Below are 23,053 nucleotides of genomic sequence, written 5' to 3' on the forward strand. Positions count from 1 at the left end.
TCATCTAACAACTATTTTCTAATAAATGGCACTATTTGATCAGCCAGACAGTATGTCTCCCACTTCCAATGCTCATCTCCATCCCACCTCCACATTCCAACATTATTGTTATAAAACACAAATCTGATATCTTCTCACTGCCCTTATCCTATGTACCTTACTTCCCTTTTTAGCTATATCTCTACCAACCACCCCTTTTATACTCCATGTCCATCCATCCTAATCTTTCACACCCAGAGGAAAAAAAAATCACCTTGCTCAGCCAGTCTGCCTGGAACAGCTTTGTGCTCACCCCTTGGTGACCCTAGCCAATTTATCTTTATCCTCCAAGCTTCAGCTTTACTTTGAAAAGTTTCTGACTCCCCTAAGTCTGGCTAATAGTCCCTGCTATATAAGTGCTACCAGGGAACCTAATAATTCCTTTTGAGAAGTGTATTTAAATGTATTCTGCCAGAGTCTGAAAATACCAGAAGGGCAGGGGACTGTCCGTGTTGCTTATCATATATTCCCACTGCCTAGATGGCATATAAATTACCTGTTGACTAAACGATTGCTTACTGTCATAACTAAGGCCTTTCTCTCAACCGTGGAATACAGTTCCCTAACCTAAACCAACACTAACTTTTCTTCAACCCATACTTCCTCTCCAGAGCATTCTATTAAAATCAGTCTTTTCTTGATCATTTAGTACAAGAGCATTAACTAAGAGCTAATGACTCTAAAAGGCAAACTAAGATGGTTCCAACCCTATAAGAATTTATAATCTAGAAACAAAAGAACTGTAAAGTCAGTAGAAGTTCCAATTAGGAGTATAAAATGCTCTGTGATTTCAGAAACAATCCCAATATTCAACTCCTTCTTCAAACTCTCAAAGTGTGCACCACCTTAGTTTGCACTTTAGTTATATACTAGCTTCAATTTGCTCGCTTGTTTGAGATGTGAGCAGAGGGTACTACTATCTTATACCACACGCTTTCATAGGGAAAAGAGAAAAATATAGTGGTTGCGGCACAGGAGTACAGACTAGATGAATACCTTGGTTCAAACTCCATTACAATTATTTAAATTAAGTAAAAATTTATATCTTAAGTTAAACTTCCATAACTAAAACCTGATCTATGCATATGATCTTAAGAGAAACTTATAAACACAAAAAGCCACCAAAAATAGATTCAGGCTTGCTTCAGCCATATATGTAAATGAATTCTGAATTTTTTTACCTACTTAATATGCACTTTTAACACCTTATTTATTTTTGTCACATCAAAGGACACTATCAAGAGAGTGAAAAGACAACTCACAAAATTAGCAAAATTGTTTGCAATCATGTATCTCATCAAAGTCTAATATCCAAAATACATAAAAAATTCTTGGGGTGGTTCGGTGGCTCAGTTGGTTGAGCATCCAACTTCAGATCAGGTCACGATATCACAGTTCGTGGGTTTGAGCCCTGTGTTGGGCTCTGTGCTGACAGCTCAAAGCCTGAAGCCTGCTTCAGATTCTGTGTCTCCCTCTCTCTCTCTGCCTTTCCCTGCTCGTGGTCTCTCTCTTAAGAATAAACATTAAAAAATATATACTATAACAAAATATATAAAAAATTCTTATAACTAAACAAAAACATAAACAATCCAATTTTTAAATGGGCTAAAATTTTGAGTAACTGCATTTTTCCAAAGATAAAGATAGCCAAAAAGCACATGAAAAATTGCTCAACATCATTAGTGATTAAGAAAATGTAAGTCAAAACCACAATTAAGAAATCACACCCACTAGGCTAACCATAATTTAAAAAAATAAATAAGTCGTGTTGCAAACATATTGAAAAAATGGAACCCTCATACATAAATGATGGGAATGTAAAATGGTAAAAACCACTTTAGAAAACAATTTGGCAATTCCTCAAGAAGTTAAACAAAAAATTACCTTTTGACCCAACAAATCCACTCTTAGACATATACCCTAAGAGCTGAAAACAGATTTTCTCACAAAAACTTGTACATGAATGTTCACCACAACACTATTCACAATAACCTAAAGGAAGGTGGAAACCCAAAAGTCCTTCAAAGGACGAATGGATTTAAAAAACATGGTATAGGGGTGTCTGGGTGGCTCAGCGGTTAAGCGCCCCTCTCCCAGTAGCGCTCTGCCTCTCTTTCAAAAATAAACATTAAAAAAAAAAAAAAACCAACCCACAGTATATGCAGACAGTGGAAGATTATAAATTCCACATAAGATTCCATAAAAAGGGAGTGCCTGGGTGGCTCAGAGGGTTAAGCATCCGACTCTTGATTTCAGCTCAGGTCACGATCTCACGGGTCACAGGACTGAGGCCTTCATCCAGCTCCATGCTGACCTGCTTGGGATTCTCTACCTCCCTCTCTCTCTGCCCTTTCCCTGCTCACTCTCTCTCAAAATAAATAAACTTACAAAAAAAGAAAAGATTCCATAAAAAGGAATGAAGTACTGACACCTACCACAACACTGATGAACCCTGAAACATTATGCTAAGAGGCCAGAACAAAAGGCTACATATTGTATGATTACATTTATATAAAATATCCAGACTAGGCAAATCCACAAAGTAGATGTGTGGTTGCGAGGAGCTAAGAGGAGGGCAGAATGGGAAGTGACTGCTTAAAGGGTACCGGGGTTCTGTTTGGGGTGATGAAAAGTTCTGGAACTAGACAGTAGTGATCGTTGCACAGTATCATGAATGTACAGTTGGCTCTTGAACAACACGGGTTTGAACTGCACCAGTCCACTTACACTTACATGTGGATTTTTCTTCAATACATACAGTACAGTACTATAAATGCCTTCCATATGATCTTAATATTTTCTTTTCCCTAGCTTATTTTATTGTAAGAATACAGTAATACACAAAACACACAAGGTATGTGTTAATTGACTATGTTATTATGAGGCTTTCAGTCAACAGCTGCCTATTAGTAGTTAAGTTTCAGGGAAGTTATATGCAGATTTTCGTGTGTGTGTGTGTGTGTGTGTGTGTAGGGGTGTTAGGTCAACTGTACTCAGCACACTGGACTGTAAAATGGTAAACTTTATGTCCATTTTACCACAATTTTTTTTTAAATTTATGACATTCTTGGGGTACCTGGCTGGCTCAGTCACTGAACCATGCAACTCTTGATCTTAGGGTTGTGAATTTGAGCACCACGTTGTGTGTAGAGATGACTTAAGAATAATAAAAATAATTTTAAAATCTTTAAAAAAATATATATGGCATTCCTGAAAAGATAAAATTAAAAGAAGAAACAGACCAGAGGTTAGTTAGCAAGGACAGAAAGCAGGCCTGACAAGGGCACAAGGAAATGTTGCAGGATGATGGAACGATTCTATAGCTTAACTATGGTGGACACGTTTACAATATTACATGTATTTATCAAAACTCAAAGAACTATTCAGCTTGTAAATTGTACCTCAATAAATCTTTTTTTTTTTTTTTTTTTTTTTTTTTTTTGAAACAAAGAAAGTACACAAGCAGGGGATGGGGCAGAGGGAGAGAGAAAATCTTATGCAGGCTCCATACTCAGCGCAGAGCCTAATGTGGGGCTCAATATCACGACCCTATGATCATGACTTGAGCTGAAATCAAGACTCGGACGTTCAACCGACTGAGCCACCCAGGCACCTCAATAAATCTGACTTTATTTTTTTATTTTAAAAAAATTTTTTTAATGTGTTATTCTATTTTTGAGAGGGAGAGAGAGAGAGCACAAGTGGAAGGAGGGACAGAGAAAGAGGGAGACACAGAATCCAAAGCAGTCTCCAGGCTCTGTCAGCATAGAGCCCAACACAGGGCTCCAACCCACGAACAGTGAGACCAGGACCTGAGCCAAAGTCGGATGCTTAACCAACTGAGCCACCCAGGTGCCCCAAATCTGACTTTATTTTAACATTGATTTATTATTATTTTTTGTTGTTGTTTGAGAGAGAGCGAGTGCACAAGTGGGGGAAGGGCACGGAAGAGAAAGAGATAAATCCCAAGCAGGACCCACGCTGTCAGCCCAGAGCCAGATGTGAGGCTCCAACCCATGACCCATGAGATCAAGACCTGAGCCGAAAACCAAGAATCAGATGCTTAACCGACTGAGCCACCCAATCACCCCAATAAATCTGACTTTAAAGGCAACAGTTCTTTACAGTGAAGATACAAAAGATAAGGAAAAGACTGTTGATTTATTCTTAATACTTTAGTATTTCAGGTCTTATATTGCCTACCCATATTTAGCCAATCTAAATGGAAAAGCAAAATATGGCACCAGCTTTAAGTCACTGTGCTTTCCAAAGAAACCAAAGACTGTTAGTGTCTGAATTAATTAATCAGGTCTAAGAACAGGAACTTAGAGCTCAGAAAGGATTAACCTAGCCAAGGTACAGAAAGAAACAACAGCATTTATATCAGTAAAAGACATGTTACCTACATTAGTTAAAAAAAAAAGTTTCTAAATTTCTAACAAAAGAGCAATTTCATTCTTTATCAATGCCTGAGAAATACCTGAGATAGTCCCTATAGCACTCTAGTTTTTTAAGAATGAAATGCACAAGGAAGGAAGGAAGGAAGGAAGGAAGGAAGGAAGGAAGGAAGGAAGGAAGGAAGGAAATGCACCATAAATTCTTAATATTTTAGTGTCTACCCATTTTGATACCATTCAGAATTGTGGCTAAATTCTTATTAACTGACCACTGAGAAAGCAGGAAAAAATTAAAGAGTCAAACCATTAAGGCTGATAAAATCAGAAAATCATCGGCTGAGACAAAAACATGAGAAATCCACTGCTAATTTAAGTATTCTAAGGTTCTTTACCTCATCTGGCATAAATTCATACCTAACCAGGTATTAAAGAATAGTGGCAGTTATAAAATCCGGTATGCTTTTAACCTCCAACACAAATGTGAATTTAGGGTTCAGTATTTAACAGAAATAACTTTGTTTATGCTAAATAATAGCTCACCTAAAGGCTCATGAATCTAACGCACCAAGGTAATTTAACTCTCTTTTGGCCTTTATTTTTAACCAACGCTGGCTGACTGCCTTAAAAAGAAACCCTGCCTCAGCTCCCATTTGTATCGCTTATCTTCCCCTTTTGTCAGCAAGTCCTGGAAGTACTTTAGAAACATCCCATTCAGCCTGGGAAATTGCCAACATTGAAAGGAAATCTCTCACTCCATGACCTCCCTAGCAGAGGAAGGACAAAAAAACTGAAAGTCTACAAAGAAACATGTCCACCTCTTCACCCACACCCCCAGGGCTCTCCAGTTAAATGCCAAACATATAGCCCATTAAGACAGAGAAGGTTAGAGAAGAATCACTAAGTGTTAAATACTATAGAAATCCTAAAAGGAAGAGTCTGGAAACCAGAATGGGACTCTACAATCAAGAAAAAGGCAGTGTTTTATTAATATAAAAATGTGTGCGACCATCTTTAAAAAGTCCTGAAAATAGGCAAATACTGACTATAGAGTTATTCAGATAAAATTCCTCTAGCTAAAAGATTCAAGCACATCCCACCAAGGGATTGACATGCTTGTGAGATTCTCCAACAACTACATATTTAAAATTTTCCCTTTAAAGATAATTCTAAAAAGCACTGTGGTGTCTTTTAAAAATAAATGTACTGTGTAAAAGATAAACATCATTACCACCTTTTTTTTTTTTTTTACAGGTGACACTGGTCAAGAAAAATTATGTGGTTGCCAAAAATTACTTGTAACACATTAAGAAAATGTTATGCAATTTAGACATAGTTAAGAAAACTATTACCAAGTTAGGCAATACTGCCTAATGGTATGATACACCCTACAATTCTTGGGCACAGTCAAGGTTTTAGAGTATCAGAAGAGCAATATTCCATGTACCCCTTAGTAAGTAACATATCTTAAATATGATGGTAAATATGGAAAAGGGACTTACTGAGTTTCATATTCCACACCCGTGATTCGTAACAAAGAGGAAGTTATTAACAGAAATACTTTTAGAGCATTCTCAAATTATACACACGACCCCTGCCCCAACCCTCTTAAAAAGTAAATGTACATTAAAAAAAAAAAAAAAAAAAAAAAACCTTAGAAGAGAATTTAAAACACCTTGGTTCTACGTCTAGCTTTACCAACATTATACGAAGACAACAAGTAGATTTTTTTAGTAGGGCTCCATGCCCAGTGTGGGGGCTTGAACCCATGCCCCTGAGATGAGGAGTAGGAAGCTCTACAGACTGGGCCAGTCAGGCACCCCAATACAAGTAGCAAATTTTAAATGGACTCTGATTCCTCTCAACATCTCCAATAACACCTACAAGACCGATCTCCTGAGATATCCTGGGGTGCAACAGTAAAGAAACATACTACGTGTAATCAGGGGTAAATATGTACGATAAACTCTCTACTTAAGTACTGGGACTTCTGCTTTAGAGGCGATCTTGAAATAACTACTTCCTATCCTTGAATATAAATAAAAAGATTCGATAGACAAATCTCAAAAAATATAGTCCCCTAAATCAAGTAGCTGGGAAATAAAGATACTTTTCAGAATAATCACACTATTCTTCTAACTATAGGAAAACTTATTAAAGGAAGACAGTTGTGGTAGTTACGGAAACATAGTAGAAGCAGCAATCAAGTGCTAGGAAACAATGCTCCCACTGTGCTCAGTAGTAGCAAGAAATATATTGAGGTATTTAAAAGTATTTAGCCTTGGGGCACCTGATGGCTCAGCTGGTGGAATGTGCCACTTGATCTCTGGGTTGTGGGTTTGAGCCCCACACAGGGTGTAGAGATTACTCAAAAAAATATAAGATCTTAAAAAAGAAAACTATTTAGTCTTAAGTTTAAGAAAACTATGAAACAGTTCAAAATGATCACTTAAGCGACTTTTTCTCATTAGATTTTACACTAGACACACATTAATCGGTTTAAGTGTTTTTAAAATAAGAAACTTTCACAATTCCCTTTTACAACAAAGGAGAAAAATCAATGTTTCTAAATATGAGGTTCTGTAGAAGATGCATTTACTCATTTTAAGTAAATTTATCGCACCATAATTTAAAATAGTAAAAACTCAGGATAGCATAATAATGTATATGTCTCACAATGATATAAAATTTATTCCTATCTTTGTTTAGAAGATACATGTGGTTTATTTATTTTTTTAATGTACTCCAAACTGTTACACTGGCAGAATATATCCTTGCCATGATTCCACGATCCATCCTCCCTACCCCCTTTAAAACATTAACCAGGGCGCCTGGGTGGCTCACTTGGTAAGCTTCTGACTTTGGCTCAGGTCATTATGTCATTATCTCACAGTTAGTGGGTTCAAGCTTCGCATTGGCTCTGTGCTGACAGCTCAGAGCCTGGAGCCTGTTTCAGATGCCGTCTGTCTGTCTCTCTCTCTCTCTCTCTGCCCCTCCCCTGCTCGTACTATGTCTCTTTCTCTCTCAAAAAATAATAAAAAAAAGTTTTTAATAAATAAATAAATAAAGCATTAATACCTGCAGTGCCTGGATGGCTCAGTCAGTTAAGCATCTCTTGATTTCGGCTCAGGTCACGATCTCACATTTTCATGAGTTCAATCCCTGCTTGGGATTCTCCCTCTTTCTCTGTTATCCCCGACCCCGCCCACCGCTCACCCAAAATAAATAAAAAAACGTAAAAAAAAAAATTAATACTAGATGGTGGGAGAAAGGGAGAACAACGCAGCATTCAACTGGTGTTCTTAAAGAATTAGTTCTTCAAATTCCAGCTGTATAATAAAAGTTAGGCAAGGTACAAACTACCTTTTAATCTACCTTTCTCTATTTAATTCCATTGGCACCTGCCCTCTAATTTATGCAAATAGTTACAAAGAGGAGATTTTTTTCCCCTGGCTCATAATTTTAACAGGTATCAAGTTCTTAAAGTGTGAATAGTAAGACACAGAGAAAAAACAGACAATTATGCAGATTCATAGTCAAACTCCTCATTAGCCAACTTGACATAGGCTTAGATTATGGCAGCATACTAAAAAATGCAGCAAGAGAACCACTATTATACTGAAGAGCAATTAACTGCATAACAACCAATTTAATAGATATCAGTTATATATCACAATATTTCATATAAATAATATCAAACATCATATATGCCACACCTAATAGAAATTTAACAATGACGTGCTCCCATTCATACATCCCATTCCCACGTAAATAGAAAATAAATCCCATATTTATTTTACGAAATAAAGTTTTATTTCATAAAATACTCCTTATGAAATTCTTAGAATGACTACACACATGCATACAAAGTACTAGAAGAGAAAACTGAACTAGTGCGTGTGTCCAAGTGTGTAGTAAATCCTGAAACTTTCTGAGGAAGAGGTAAAAAAGGAGGATCTTTAAAATTCCAGATTTGAATCAGACATGGCAACATAAACAGCATTTGTGTAGCACTTCAAAAATTTTGAAAGTAATTTTCCAAACTTTAACCTTCACAACCCTACATCTTAGGGAAGGCAAGAATTACCTCTTCAGGCAACAGCTGGGTAGTGTCAGTACAAAGGACTTTTGTCTACCCATTTTTAGTCCGCTGTTATTTTCATGACACCAGCCTCTCAGAAGATAAATATTTGTGAAGGATCAATACTAAAAATGCACATATTCTTAAAAATAAATACACCTGACAGAGGAACATAAAACACCCTAGTTCTATTTCTAACTTCTCCAATGCAATTACACTAAGACAGTAACCAGATTTTTAAATGAACTCAAAGTGGGGAAAACAGCACTACTGGTGTAATTTTTATATCCTAATAAGAACAGTAAAAACGGAATACTAGTATTACAGTAACTCCACAAGACAGGCCACTTAAACAAAAGCTTCCTGGGACACCTGGGTGGCTCAGTAGGTTAAAGCCTCCTGACTCTTGATTTCAGCTCAGGTCATGATCTCACAGTTCATGAGTTCAAGCCCCACGCAGAGCCTGCTTGAACACACAAACTGTGAGATCATGACCTGAGCCAAAGTCGGATGCTCAACCCACTGAGCCACCCAGGCACCCCAATACAAAGTGTATCTTACGGTAGATTCCTTTTTTCTTTTTTTTTTTTTAAAGTAAACTCTACCCTTAACGTGTGGCACAAACTCAACCCTGAGATCAAGAGGCTCATGCTCTACCGATTGAGGCAGCTGGATGCCCAAGTAGGGTCCTTTAAACCTGACTGAAGAAGAAACACTGGATCTCAAGTTTCATAATCCTGTTGTTGGGAAACCTGCTACATTTTCATTTTTCTTCATGTGTACCCAAAGAATAGGACAGGCAAGAAAAGCAATCTTTTGAGGACAGAAAACCCAGGATGTTTTCAACTGAATATATGTATTAATTTAACTGCACTAAATGTGATACTGGTTATCCTCTTTGGGATTTTTTAATCAGAATCTAACCTAATCAGAGTCCCATTCTATAGAGGAGAAAATTTTGACATCTTTCCTAAAATTAATAGGTTTTTCCGTCTGAATTCTGGCAAATCTCAGAAAGCCAGCATAGAATCTTGTCATTAGGGCAATGAATCTGAATGTCCAATGCTAGAATCAAAACAAAGAGTCTGAAAATAAAGCATTACACTTCAGACGAGGAATTCCAGCGGTCGTATTATCAGGAATATAAACTAGGGAAACCTTCAACAGGCTGAACACCAAGAGTTGTTCATGGGTTGCTTCAAAGAACTAAATATGCCAAGATCGCATTTAAAATTTGTTCAAACACACACACACACACACACACACACACACACACACATAAACACACCCATCTTTTCAAATCAGGATTAGGGACAACTGGGTGGCTCAGTCAGTTAAGTATCCGACTCTTGATGTGGGTTCAGATCATGATCTCAAGGTTTCCCAAATCGAGCTTGGGCTCCAAGCTGGTCATTGAGCCCACTGGATTCTCTCTCCCTCTCCATTTGCCCCTCCCCCACAGGCACACATGGTCTCTCACTCTCAATAAATAAATAAATAGAAGATTAAAATGCTAAAGAGAATGTAGTAAAAACAAATTTTCAATGAACAAAGTCAAATAAAAAGGAAAAATTAAATTCAAAGAGCTTCAGTAAAAAAAAAAAAAAAAAAAAAAAAAGGTGCCAATGCTGTTATACATGGAGGAAAAAATGAATATTTGTCAGTATATATATTAGTGGAGGCTTCTCCCTATTCAACAGGAAAGGTATTAAGTATTTTGGATGCTACCAAAAATAAAGATCTAATAAATACTAAGTTAAACAACATTTTTTAATTAAAAAAAATTTTTTTTAAGTTTATTTATTTTGAGAGAGAGTGAGAAAGCACGTGCTTGCACAGGGGAGGGGCAGAAAAGGAGAGAGAGAATGCCAAGCAGGTTCTGCACTGTCAGCACAGAGCCCAACAGAGGGCCTCGAACTCACAAACTTCGAGATTACGACCTAAGCCGCAATCAAGAGTTGGACACTTACCAGAGCCACCCAGGTGCCCCAAAAGAATATTTGTTGAAAACTTGCAGACAAATACATGAGTACATAATTATCGCAGGCCACTGCAGAGCCATTAACAATTTTCTTGTGAACCATAAGAGCACTCCTGAGGTTCCTTAAGATGCTAAAATAACGTATAAGGGAAAAATGTAGTGGGGGGGGGGGGGGGCGCTGAGTGGCTCCATCAGTTAAGCTCCATCTGACCAGTCAAACTGTGCTGACCGACAGCACAGAGCCTGCTTGATATTCTCTCTTTCCCTCTCTCTGCCCCTCCCCTGCTTGCGTTCCCAAACGCTCTCTCCCTCTCTCAAAATAAACATTTAAAAAAATGTGTTTAAAGTAGTGCTTCTTGTAAACAAAAAATAACATAACTGAGGTAGTTCCATACCAAAAAAGAAAAAAATAATTAATTCTGACACCAGAAACCTCTCTGAAGAAACGTCTTTTAAATGAACACAAAAAGCCTTTAAGAGGTTTTTAAATAATAAACATGAGATCCTAAACATACTATGTAATATGAATAGCAAATTAAGCTCCAAAAAAATGATTTCCAGCAAGAATACAATTCCCTTCTTTGAAAGGGTGTGAAAATTAATATGAAAGAAGTAATTTACCATGTTGGGAAATCTGTTGATTCTGGGGGAAAAAAAAATTTTTTTACGTAAGCTCTATACCAAAGTGGGGGGTCGAACTCAGGACCCCGAGATCAAGAGTCATATGCTCTACTGACTGAGCCAGCCAGGTACCCCTGATTCTGGAAAATTTTGATTTCAGTCATTCCCCAATCAGCAGGCATACAAGGACTCAGGTATTCTACTGGAATGCCAGAAGGCACAACCCAGTGCTTAACTTTTCAGTGATCAGATTGTTTAAATAATGTCCAAATAGATACAATAGATACGGGATAAAATATCAAGGTGTAAAAGAACTTTTTTTTAAAATATTTTTTAATGTTTATTTTTGAGAGAGAGAGAGACGCACACACACGCGACCACTATGGGGTGGGGGGGGGGGGGGTGCAGAGAAAGAAAGGGAAACACAGAATCTGAAGTCATCAGCACAGAGCCCGACACCGGGCTCGAACCCACAAACCTTGAGCCAAAGTCAGACACTTAGCTGACTGAGCCACCCTGATGGCCCTGTAAAAGAACTTCAAATATGTGAGCAAGGTATTTTTTCAAGATGGATATTCATATTCTTTCTTAAATGAACATATTCTTCCTTCTGTAAAAGATCTGGCCATCTCAGTCTACTAGAACACTGTCTCTTTAAACCCGTTCAATCAGCTTAATTTACTGCTGCCTCAGGCTAACCAGGCTGCTATACCAGGAACAGTTCCCTTCAAAATGCCTCTCATAGCTTCTGTGTTGTAAGCTAGAGTTAACTCTAAACACAAAAACAAACTTGCAGAATTTCATTTTCATGTATTTACTTCAGGAAGAACACTCAAATATAGAGTGTATACTTTTTTTTTTTTTTTTAATAAGCTCTACACTCAACGTAGGGCTTGAACTCACGATGCTGAGATCAAGAGTTGCATGCTCTACCAACTGAGCCAGCCAGGCGCCTCTAGAGTATATACTATTAACTGACGCACTAGCAGGTAAGAAGGGACGCAGAGGTCGAACCATTATACAAAACGCATGCACATATGAAGGCTGTTTTTTGGAGGAAGACACACATGAAACTTTCAGATAGTTGTTAAGTGCTATGAAGAAAACCCCAGATGAAATGTCAGAGAAAGCTGCTTCTTCTCAGTGAGGGGGTGACATTTAGGCTGGGACAACAGAAGGGCATCCAGGTCACCGTACTCTGAGAAGAGCAATCTATGCAGTAGCTACACAGCAAGAACAGTACATGCAAAGGCCCTAAGGCAGAAATGAACTTCAGGAGTGCTTTAGGGCAAGTAAGACACAGAAAGGGGAGAAAAAGACAGGCTCAGCCCTCAAGGACTTAAGAGATCAATCACTGAAGTGATAAGCAGTTAGCTTTCACTGCAGACCTGTTGCAACAGAAGAGGGATCACAGAGGGCAGAGGTAGCCAGGTAGGGGGGTTAAAGGAAGTACAAGGTTTAGACTGGGGAAAAGCATGAAAAAGAAAGCAACAATAGGTATCAAGATGGTAGAGAAAAGTCCATGAACCTGTAGCTGATAGGACTAAACTCAACCAAGAAGAGCTCTCATGTGTCCTAAAATGCCTAAAAAAGTTAACAAGGGAGCCTCCACCTGTTTTTACACAGGATCTTTAGATATCCCAAGAAAATATGTTTATAGCAAAAGAAAAAGGACAGAAAAGAACATGACAAGATTACCAATCCACAGAAACTATAAATTGGTAATAAGTCCTAAGAATATTCAAAGATTTCCTTTCTACAGCAAATTTTAAGGCAAGGTCTACCCATACACTCTGCCAGTGTGGTGTTTTTGTTTGTGTGTATGTGTTTTGTTTTGTTTTGTTTTGTTTTGAGGGGCGGGGAGGAGTGTAATCCATCTGAAAAGTCAATGCTTATCTGCATCCTAAGTGGGGTCATGGTTACCCAGGTATACACATTTTGTCAAAATTCACTGAACTTAAGATCTATACATAAGTAAATTTCGTCTAAAAAAAGTAACACAGTCCAGTATAAAAAAGTATTCAAAAAAAGTACAATCAACTAATACAAGTGGAGGAAAACTAACACTACAAAAATACAAATGTCTCAATAAGAATAGGTTACACTCTACATTAAAAAAATAAAATAAAATGTAATAAGCTTGAGTATTTCACATGGAAATTAAACCAAAAAATGTCTGTAATCTTTACTGTTCCGCCTCTACACAAAAGGGGATGTTTTATTTTGTAGTCCCCAAAATAAAATGGGTTCTGAAAAAACTTTCAAAAGCCAAAGACAGGTAACCAAAATAAGAAGAGACACCAAACAAATGACTACTTGTGTGAATCCATAAAGCGAGGGCCACTGAAAAGAACCCCAGGGATTTATTTTAGGTGATTAGAATAAGAAAGGCAAGTAAGCAAGTGTCTACTATATGCCAGGCAGTGAAGGCAAGAAATCTCAAATCTAAAAGTTGCGAGAATTCAGATAAACCAACAAACAAAAAGCAGAAACAGACCCATAAATACAGGTAACAAATTGATGGTTGCCAAAGGGGAGCAGGGTGGGGGAAATAGGCAAAATGGGTGAAGGAGAGTAGGAGATACAGGTTTGCAGTTCTAGAATGAGTAAGTCACCAGAATAAAAGGAACAGTGTAAGGAATACAGGGGAGAAAAAAAAAGATTGTGAGAATTAACTGTTCACAAAAGACACCACAGACCACACTCCATTTTCTGTGTATGAACATTCCATGTAAGTGTCCTAACCTAAAGTGTGAGTAAATAAAAAGTATCACTGTAGTGATCATACTCAATCAACACCAGAAAACTTTGCTTATGGAAATTCCCACATACTGGGCTGAATACTTCTGTATGAATTTAAATAATGATTTATAAACAAAATATTCAGGTCCTTAGCAGTCTCTGTAAGGTACTGATTCAAGGCCCACCATACAGCTCCAATATAGCTCTTGAGCTCTCTCATCTGTATCACTCAAAAGTACCCCATCCTTCTCATCAAACTGGAAATAGTTTACCAAGGACCACTTGCTTATTTTACTTTCTTTTTTGAGACCCCTCCCCAATTACTGTCAAAATAGTACAAATCAATTTCATGGCCCCACTGCCCCCTATTCATCTGTATAGCTTTACATCCCGACTCTCCAGGTTTTAAACCCTATTAATTACACATAAAAATAATTAAATCAAAAATTATATACCATTTCATAACCATATAATACTTCACCATTTCAAAGTCTTTTCTCCCATATTAACCTATAACCTCCTTAAAGATAGTGGCTCTATCAGTCATAAAAATCCCTAAAGGATCAATATTTCCTAAAAGCAAATATTTTCATTGAATTAGAATATTACATAATCTCCTGCTACTAACATGCGCTCCAGTTATACTCCCAACTAGAAAGGAACCAAAACAGAAGAGGTAAAAGAGGTTCAATTTAAAGACATAACTGCCAATGTTTCATAAAGCATATGGTTTATTTTATAATGGAAAAAACAAACTCTCCCCACAAATTAAACACCCATACACAGTTATCTGATAAACCTCCATAGCGTACTCGAAAATCTGCAGTACAGAATTGGTAATCGTTACATTCTATTAAACTAAAGCTCTATTTTTAGTTATAAAATACGTAACTCCACTTAATTTTTCCTTTATGTATTTCACTATATCACGTACCTGTGGACATCAAATAGTATACAGACTCATAAAAAGCTAAACCACCTGGGTTTACAGAACCACCTGGGTGGCTCAGTCAGTTAAGCATCAGACTTCAACTCATGATCTCCTGGTTGATGAGCTCAAGCCCCACACAGGGCTCTGTGCTATCAGCAAAGAACCTGCTTTGGATCTTGTTTCCCTCTCTCTCTGACCCTTGCTTGTGCCACCTCTTAACAAATAAACATTAAAAACAACAACAACAAATAGACAACTCTGGTTTCAAAAATCCAGCTTCTCACAATGCCAGACATACCAGTTTCTGACTTTTCTATCTTCACAGCACTCTTCCTATTTTTTGGTCTGTGACAATGGAGGATAAAGGTATTTGTACTTTTGAGAACTTTAATCTGTCTACATTATACCAAAAATGGAAGCTATTTTTAAGATACAGTTTCATCGTTAGAGAATTGTAGAAAGATGACAAGTTTGGGCACTGTAAGATACCCATTGTAAATCTGTTAAATAAAGTCCTAAGATTCCAAAGTACAGAAGCAAAATCTTGTTTTCTCTTTACCTGAATGCTTCCTCTTGTTTGAACTGATCTTTGACTCCAATGTCAAATTAGTCATGCCATTTTGGAGTATTAAAGTATATAATAATTATACATTTAATTTTTAAAACAAGTCATTCTGATCTCTATCTTGATTGGTACAACTGGAAGATCATATTCCAAAACAAAGTCAAGAAAAGGACATACTTTGGCTAGTGGCAATGATAAAACTACTCATTTGCCTAATCATTCATAAATCTTAACTGACACTAGAGTGAATGAAGAGGAAGACTATCAACCAGCGCTATATGAATGCTTTCTGCTAAAGGTATGCTTCTAGCAAAGATGGGCTTGTTCTGTTGCCATATGACACTAGTCTATTCAGCCACCTGGAACACTTCCTGTCAGTATGTGTGAAGTATCACGTGTGGCCATGACTGACTCAACAGTCGGTTTCCAGACTGACAAACTAACACGAAAAGAAACCAACAAGAATTGCTTTTTTTTTTTTTTTTACCCTTTATTTATTTTTGAGAGAGACAGAGACAGACAGACAGACAGACAAGAGCGTGAACAGGGAAGGGGAGAAAGAGAGGGAGACACAGAATCTGAAGCAGGCTCCAGGCTCTGAACTGTCAGCACAGAGCCCCACGCGGGGCTCCAACTCATGACCGCGAGATCACGACCTGAACCTGACCTGAACCGAAGTCAGACGCTCAACCAACTGAGCCACCCAGGCACCCCAAGAATTGCTTTTTTAAATCCCACTTGTTCAAAAGTCTAAATCTAAGAAAAACAAAATCAGGCAAGTAATGGTATAGAAAGACAAATAATTTTTTTTAAAAAACAAAATAATTCACATGAACCATAAGGAATCTGCCTACATTTGAAGATGTTTAGAAAAATAAATCTCCATTTAAACAAAGAGGAAGATGAGGTTCCATTTGTCAGTTAACTGGAATCTGTCACCTTTCTGAAGAGGAGACAGAATAACCCACCACAAACTTATGAAAATTTATGATTGGCAAACAAGGTTCTTTACTTTTTAACAAAACAACTATGGCAACCCCACAGATAAATCAAGTTCTGCTATGGGGTACTGTCCGTCCTTCTCTGTTCCCTCTTCTACAAAAAAAGTTAGGTATTTCCAACATCCTAACCAACTGTTACTCTGTGTCACCAACTACATCTCACAGTATCCTCTATCTAAGCATAAAGTTCTGAGACTTGGTTACAGAGCCCAGCTTCACAGAAAGCTAACACCGTCCCCCCAACAAGCACACCACAGCCATGAAACAGAACACATAAAAGAAGATATGGTCAATATTAATAATCCACATACATAGTCCATAAATATATAACCCATTCTGCCTCATATCTGTCAAATGCAGTCAAGTGACCCCAGCAGGTGGCTGCAACTCTGCTTCTCCATTTATTTAGAATTAAAAGTTACAAGTTATTCTTTTCCAAAAGCTCTAGGACTATTTGTGAGCACTTTATTTAGTCCTCTAAAGGGATGCTTTTTTATACTTTACATATGCTGACCACAATACTGAAAAATAATGGCCACAATACTGAAAAATAATGACCACAATACTGAAAAAAATACTGAAAAATCTACCATCTAAGGCTGTCAAATGTCAAATTCAAGCTCATTTAATCATCTAATTTACTAGATTCGAAAAAAAAAAAACTACTTCACACATTTCAATGAAAGTACAAAACTAAGAATGTCAATTACAGATAATTTAATTACTATCAATTTACTTAAACTAGTCAGTTGATAGTACTTAAAGCACTCACAAACCCTAAGTGGTAAAGGACAAGTAAAGCTGTACTTTTCAATTTTTTACAACTATTTAACATCTCAATTCAAGAGTCAGGCATTAACTCTTACACACAAATGTTCTCAACAGACACAGGGTTTGGGAAGATATATTAAACAGAGTAAGAGGTGTACCACCCCTCATCCAAAAGACTTTGCCATCCTCTTAAAATGTTACATTCTAACATCTGAACAAATTATTATTTCCAGCACTACTGAAGTTACATATAACTACGAGGAAGGAAGTCATCCCAAGTGTCTTAACACTTATTTCGCCAGTTTCGGGACAATCATAATTCAAGTGCGCTTCAACGTATGAAAACTCCATGAATCAACTAACCCTAAAACCTTATATACATTTAGGGAGTTCTTTTAGGCACTCACACCTAAATTAGGCACAAGTGCCTCATGATTAACCAGAAAGACACAAAAACTGTATATATATGTAAAAAGGTGATGCTCCTAATATGTTCAATTCCAAAAAGGCCCCAAAGCAGTCTGAGATCAAATGCCCTCCATGCAAGAGGAAATTCTCTACTCCTCTTAGTGCCTGCTCAACAGTCCAAGTATGAATTGCTCTCCACCAGGGTAACTGCCCCTGCACTTGGGGAAAACTTCATTTCCCAGGACCGCGGTGGGTCAGCCTCATTAACACAGTCACAATCTCATTTCATGCCCCACAACTGCCCTGCCTAAAGTCACAATAAAGCCTTGGAGTGTTTGGGGGTTTTCTTTTTTGAAATATTAACACGTGGGGGGCTCATTGAAGAGAATCACAGTTAAGAAGCTCTTTTACGTGGGTGCTCAAAGTGTAAGGGACCAAGGGAGTGAGTGGGTAACACAGAGGGTCCTGGACTCCCAGGATTCCCCAACTCCAATTCCAACTTGGTGGGTGGTAACCAGAGTCCCCCACCACCACCATGCCCCTTTCTTCACCCTCCTTGACCCAACTCCTAGGCCAGTGCCTTCGTTGGGCGCCCTGGTCTCAGCTCCAGCCCTGGGGCTGAAATGCAGTGGCAGGGAGACATTTAGGCCTCGCCTCCCAGCGGCCTTCCTCCCCGAGCAGGGGCGGGAGGGGACCCAGGAAGCCGCGCTCGGTTCCTGGGGGGGTGGAGGGCCTAGGCCGCGCCTCCCAGCCGGATGGCCCTAGGCCTCGGCCCGCCCGAGGCGGGGCCCGGGGTCGGGGCGGCGGGCTAGGCGCCGGCTCACCCACCTGGGTTGCCAGTCATTCCAGCTCCGTGGGTACTTGGTGCCGCCGCCGCCGCCGCTGCTCAGCCGAGACCCCGGGGCTCTGCGGCTCATTACCTTCCCCGACACGACATGGCCAAGCGCCGCCGCCCAAAGAAGCGCGAGTCGCCGCCCGAACCGACCGCCGCCGACACTCCGCTCCCGCCTGGGGTTGAGGAGGAAGCCGAAGAGAAGAAGAAGGAGGAGGAGGAGGAGGAGGCGGCGGAGGGCGGGGGAGGCGGACGGCCGTTCCGGGTTCCGCCTGAGCCCGCAGCGCAGGACGAGGAGGCGGGAGCAACGCCGCGAGGGGGAGGCGGAGGAAGGGGAGGCGACGTTTCTTCCAGGGCCGAGCGCGGCCCGCGACGCCGGGACCCAGGAGGAAGAGGACGACGAGGAGGAGGCGGTGGCGGCGGCTGCTCACGCTCACACAGCCACTGCTTCCCCGCCTCCCGGCTCCGCCCGCCGCGCCGCCGCTGCCGCACGGCATGCTGGGAGCGAGGGGCGGTGTCGGCGCCCGCCGGGTCAGGGGAGAGGGGAGGGGCCGGCTACAGGGGGCGGAGCCGGGCGGGCGCGGCGAGCGGATAGCCCTCCCGCGCTCCGGACTAGCTTCCACTCCCTGCGGACCGTGCCAAGGTCCCAGCCCCGCCGCGGGGGATCATGGGAGAGGGGAATCTCCGCCACCACCCTCAAACACACACCCTCCCAAACACTCTCCAGAAAGCATTAGACCCCCCGAGGGCTGCGCAGTCAGGTGTAAACAGGCATCCAATCAAGGACCCGGGGTGTCTCCGCGCGCTCACACGCACACACTGGCGGGCGTGCCCTTAGGCTCACGTGGGCGCACTTTCCCCACCCTATTCGGTAAAAAGTAAAAATAAAGAGCGGGTGGATAGTCCCCTACCCAGCCCCCTCCGGAAATGTGCCCATGGAGTCCTTTCACCTTGACCATCTCTTCCCGGTGTAAAAAACTAAACTAAGTAGAGGGAGAAAAGGGAATCCCCTTTCCCCCCCGCAATGCCTGTCCCCTGCAATGTGAACTGTGCTTTCAAATCCTCTCACTGTGTAACACTTGCCCACCTTCCCAACCAGAAAAACCTGGCTGGTAGGGAGAGGGTTACACACCTGAGCACTTTCCCCTGCCCACAGTCCCCCCGGAAAGATTTCACGAAAGCATCTGATACATGCTGTGGGTGCAGATGCATAGAGAAAAGCCGAACAAGATGCACATCAAACAGGTTACAGGGGAATTACCTTTGGGGACGATAGTCAAAAGGGTCTTCACATTTACACAGAGGGTCTTAGCCTATTTTATGTTGCAAGAAGTCAGTTTTTACATACTACCTGTGTAATTAAAAATGGTTACCTAAAGTTCTTGAAGATCATAAGACTTAGGTATTTCCACACCCACACCTCCTCAACCTTGGGCTCCTTGCTTATGCCCACCAACCCCTCACTAAGGTATGATCCTGCCAGCTCTAAAAGATGGAAAATTCATTGGGATTCTCTCTTACCTTCTGCCTCTGCCCCCCCACTCCCCCCTCCACCCCATGCATGTGTGCTCTCTCTCTCTCTCTCTCTCAAAATAACTAAATTTGAAAGACAAGAGAGAGAGAGAGAGAGAGAGAGAGAGAGGAAGAAGGAAGGAAGGAGGGGAGGAAGGGAGGGAGAAACCTCTGAACCTCGGAACTGGGGCTGATATTTGACTCAACACAGAAATTCCCACTAGGTCAGACCCAAGCCAAGGTCACGAAGTGTGTTAAAAAAAAAATGAACAAGATCTACATCAAGAGGGATATAGCTCAGGCACACACTCCATCCCAAAATTTGTCCATACCAGCCTACCTCCCTCTTGCTGACAAGAGGATATGAGGCAGTGTTCTACCTGTTTGGAATAAGAGGCCCAATGAGAGGTGTCCTTTCTTCCCTGTTTATCCTTCCCTCTTTCCTATTCTCCTGAGAGAAAAAGTCCCTCTTCAATAAGGTCCCAAGATTAGGGTCCCCTCACTCAGTATGGTCGTCTCTGGGAGACTATTATTCTTGCCACAAGGTATTTGGGTTCTATTTGTTTGTAATTACTGTTTAATTACATAAGCAATAATGAATACATTGTCCTCATATGACTTTTGAATATTATACAGCCTAATTCTGATTTATTCTTTCGTTCAACATTCAGCAAAATTTATTGAGCATCTACTAACTAGGTATTTGGGGTCAGGACAGTAATCAAGACTCCATCTCTGTCCTAAAGGAACTCCAGGAGTAGGAGTCAGAAAGATACATCTATTCTTAGAAATGACTGAAATAGTTATTTTTGCTCACTTTCCTCTCTCTCCAGACCTATCAATCTGACCAGAAAGGCCCCTCTCCCAAAGCCTTTTCTTAATTGTAAGTTCTGAGATTCCTTGGACCTGCTTTCCTCAGTTCTTGTACTTTTTTAAAATTTTTTTTAAATGTTTATTTATTTTTGAGAGAGAGACAAAGTGTGAGTGGGGGAGGAGCAGAGAGAGAGGGAGACACAGAATCTGAAGCAGGCTGCAGGCTCTGAGCTGTCAGTACAGAGCCGGATGCGGGGCTCGAACTCATGAACCGTGAGATCCTGACCTGAGCTGAAGTTGGACGCTTACCGATTGAGCCACCCACGTGCCCCCAGTTCTTGTACTTTTTATGCTCCAGGTGAGTTAGTGCTCTCCTCCCCTCCGATCCATGAGCAAATGGCTGATGGGGCCAATTAATCATTTTTACTTCCTTAAATAGTTTATTGTAACAACGGTACAGTAACCAAATTATGTTAGATTCCAAAATGATTTGCAGCACAATAACTAGAACCTTAGACCCCTAGGAAAAATGTCAGGGCCCTTTAAACTTTTCAAATTACAGAACAACAGCAGAGTAATTCGAGGATGGGCTCTGGGTTCAGATTCCAACTCCTCTGCTTGAAACTGAGGGAGTATCAACAAGGTCCTGACTGTCACAGTGCCCCAGTGTCTCATCTCTAAAATAGAAATAATAGTACTGACTTTCTAAGACTATTGAGAAAATTAATTGAGATCTCACATGTAAAGGGCTTGGCACGGTGCCTGCCGCACAGTTAACAATCAATAAATGTTAGCTAGAAATCAGATCTACTGATTTCTACAACTTCTCTGAGGCACATGGCTATGTGGATAATATTTGATCAATGAAGAAGGAGAAAAAAGGAAGTAGCTGTCCTAGGTTGTCCCCAGTCGCTCCATCAACTGCTTCTTGTTTGTCATTTTTTTTGTACTTCTCCTATAGAAATAATTAACCCTCAAAAGCACTCAGTGTTGGCAAAGGGGTGGTGTGAGGACACAGACGGTCGGGGTAAGTGTCATTTGGCAGCAACTTCCTGGAAAGCAATTTAAGAGTATGTATCCAAAGATTTAAAATTGTTAATACCTTTCCCCTAGTAATTCCTCTTCTGGGAATCTATCTTCAGGAAATTTCCCATGCTGCAGCTAAAGTGGTTTTTTCTTTCTTTCTTTCTGTTTTTAAGATTTCATTTTTAAGTAATCCCTACACACGACATGGAGCCTGAACTTACAACCCCAAGATCAGGAGTCGCATGCTCTACCAACTGAGCCAGCCAGGTGTTCCAGTGATTTCTTTTTTTTTTTTTTTTTTTTTTTGGTTTACTTATTTTGAGAGAGAGAGAGAACACACTCATGCGAGAGAGAGCAAGGGAGGGGCAAAGACAGAGGAAGAAAGAATCCCAAGCAGGCTTGGACTCTGGGCTCAATCTCACAAACTATGAGATCCCAACCTGAGCCGAAATCAAGGGTCAGATGCTTAACCAACTGAGCCATCCAGGTGCCCCCTCCAGTGATTTTCTTTTTAAATAAAAATCAGATCATTTCACCATCCTACTTAAAATCCATTAATGGCTTCCTATACTTCTTAAGACAAAAACTATGAGCCTACAAGAGTCTGTAAAAGCTGATTTCTCCTACATTGCAAACACCCTACGGCAGCTCATACCTGGAACAAGATCCTAATGGTGGGTATCAATTTTGTCTTCATAGTAAACTCCCCACACCTAGGCTGCACCCTGGACCAATTAAATTAGAATCTCTCAGTGTCAGCCCAGGCATCAGTATTTTTTTAAAGTAATCTCTGTGCCCAATGTGGGGCTCAAATTCACAACCTTCAGATCAAGAGTTGTATGCTCTACCAACTGAGCCCCCCGAGGGTCCCCAGGAATCAGTATTTTTTCTTTTTTTGAGGCTTCCGCAGGGGATTCTAATGTGCAACCAAGACTAAGAAACACCACTTTTGAGCCCTGACAAAGTTATTGGTGTCCCCCTACACCCAACCTTGCCTCCCAGCATATGTGAGCTATAAAAAACAATTTTTTTTTATGGGAAATTTTAAGCATTTCAAGGTTTTTTTTTAAGTTTATTTATTTATTTTGAGGGGGGGAGGGAGAATTTCAAGCAGGCTCCCTACTGTCAGCACAGAGCCTTATGTTGGGCTCGATCCCATGAATTGAGAGATCATGACCTGAGCTGAGATCAAGAGTCAGACACTTAACCACCTGAGCCAGCCAGGTGCTGCTATAAAAACAATTCTAAACCACTGGAGGAAAAGAAATGAAAGGCCAGTTTTTCCCATGGCAACTACTTGGATATTTCAAAAAAAAATAGATCAAATGTGATCAAC

At 40.2% G+C, this 23,053-nt stretch overlaps 1 protein-coding gene across 4 annotated transcripts in view; it reads right to left on the bottom strand.

The window, feature by feature from the left end:
• SMG1 (SMG1 nonsense mediated mRNA decay associated PI3K related kinase) overlaps nt 1-23,053 on the bottom strand; it is a 126,611-nt gene that overhangs the window by 83,957 nt on the left and 19,601 nt on the right. For 2 of the 4 annotated variants that reach the window (XM_053894502.1, XM_019468708.2), the window contains exon 1: nt 18,363-18,799. The exons of 1 other annotated variant lie outside the window; for it this stretch is intronic. In XM_053894502.1, the coding sequence (XP_053750477.1) occupies nt 18,363-18,451 (89 nt within the window). In that variant the 5' untranslated portion in view covers nt 18,452-18,799. Of the gene's footprint in view, nt 1-18,362; nt 18,800-23,053 lie in introns of those variants that run through there. One more of the 4 variants, XM_053894503.1, reaches the window with a different exon arrangement.

Source organism: Panthera pardus, unplaced genomic scaffold (assembly GCF_024362965.1).
Source record: "Panthera pardus isolate Hobbes unplaced genomic scaffold, ASM2436296v1 HiC_scaffold_5, whole genome shotgun sequence".
Classification (NCBI taxonomy): domain Eukaryota; kingdom Metazoa; phylum Chordata; class Mammalia; order Carnivora; family Felidae; genus Panthera; species Panthera pardus.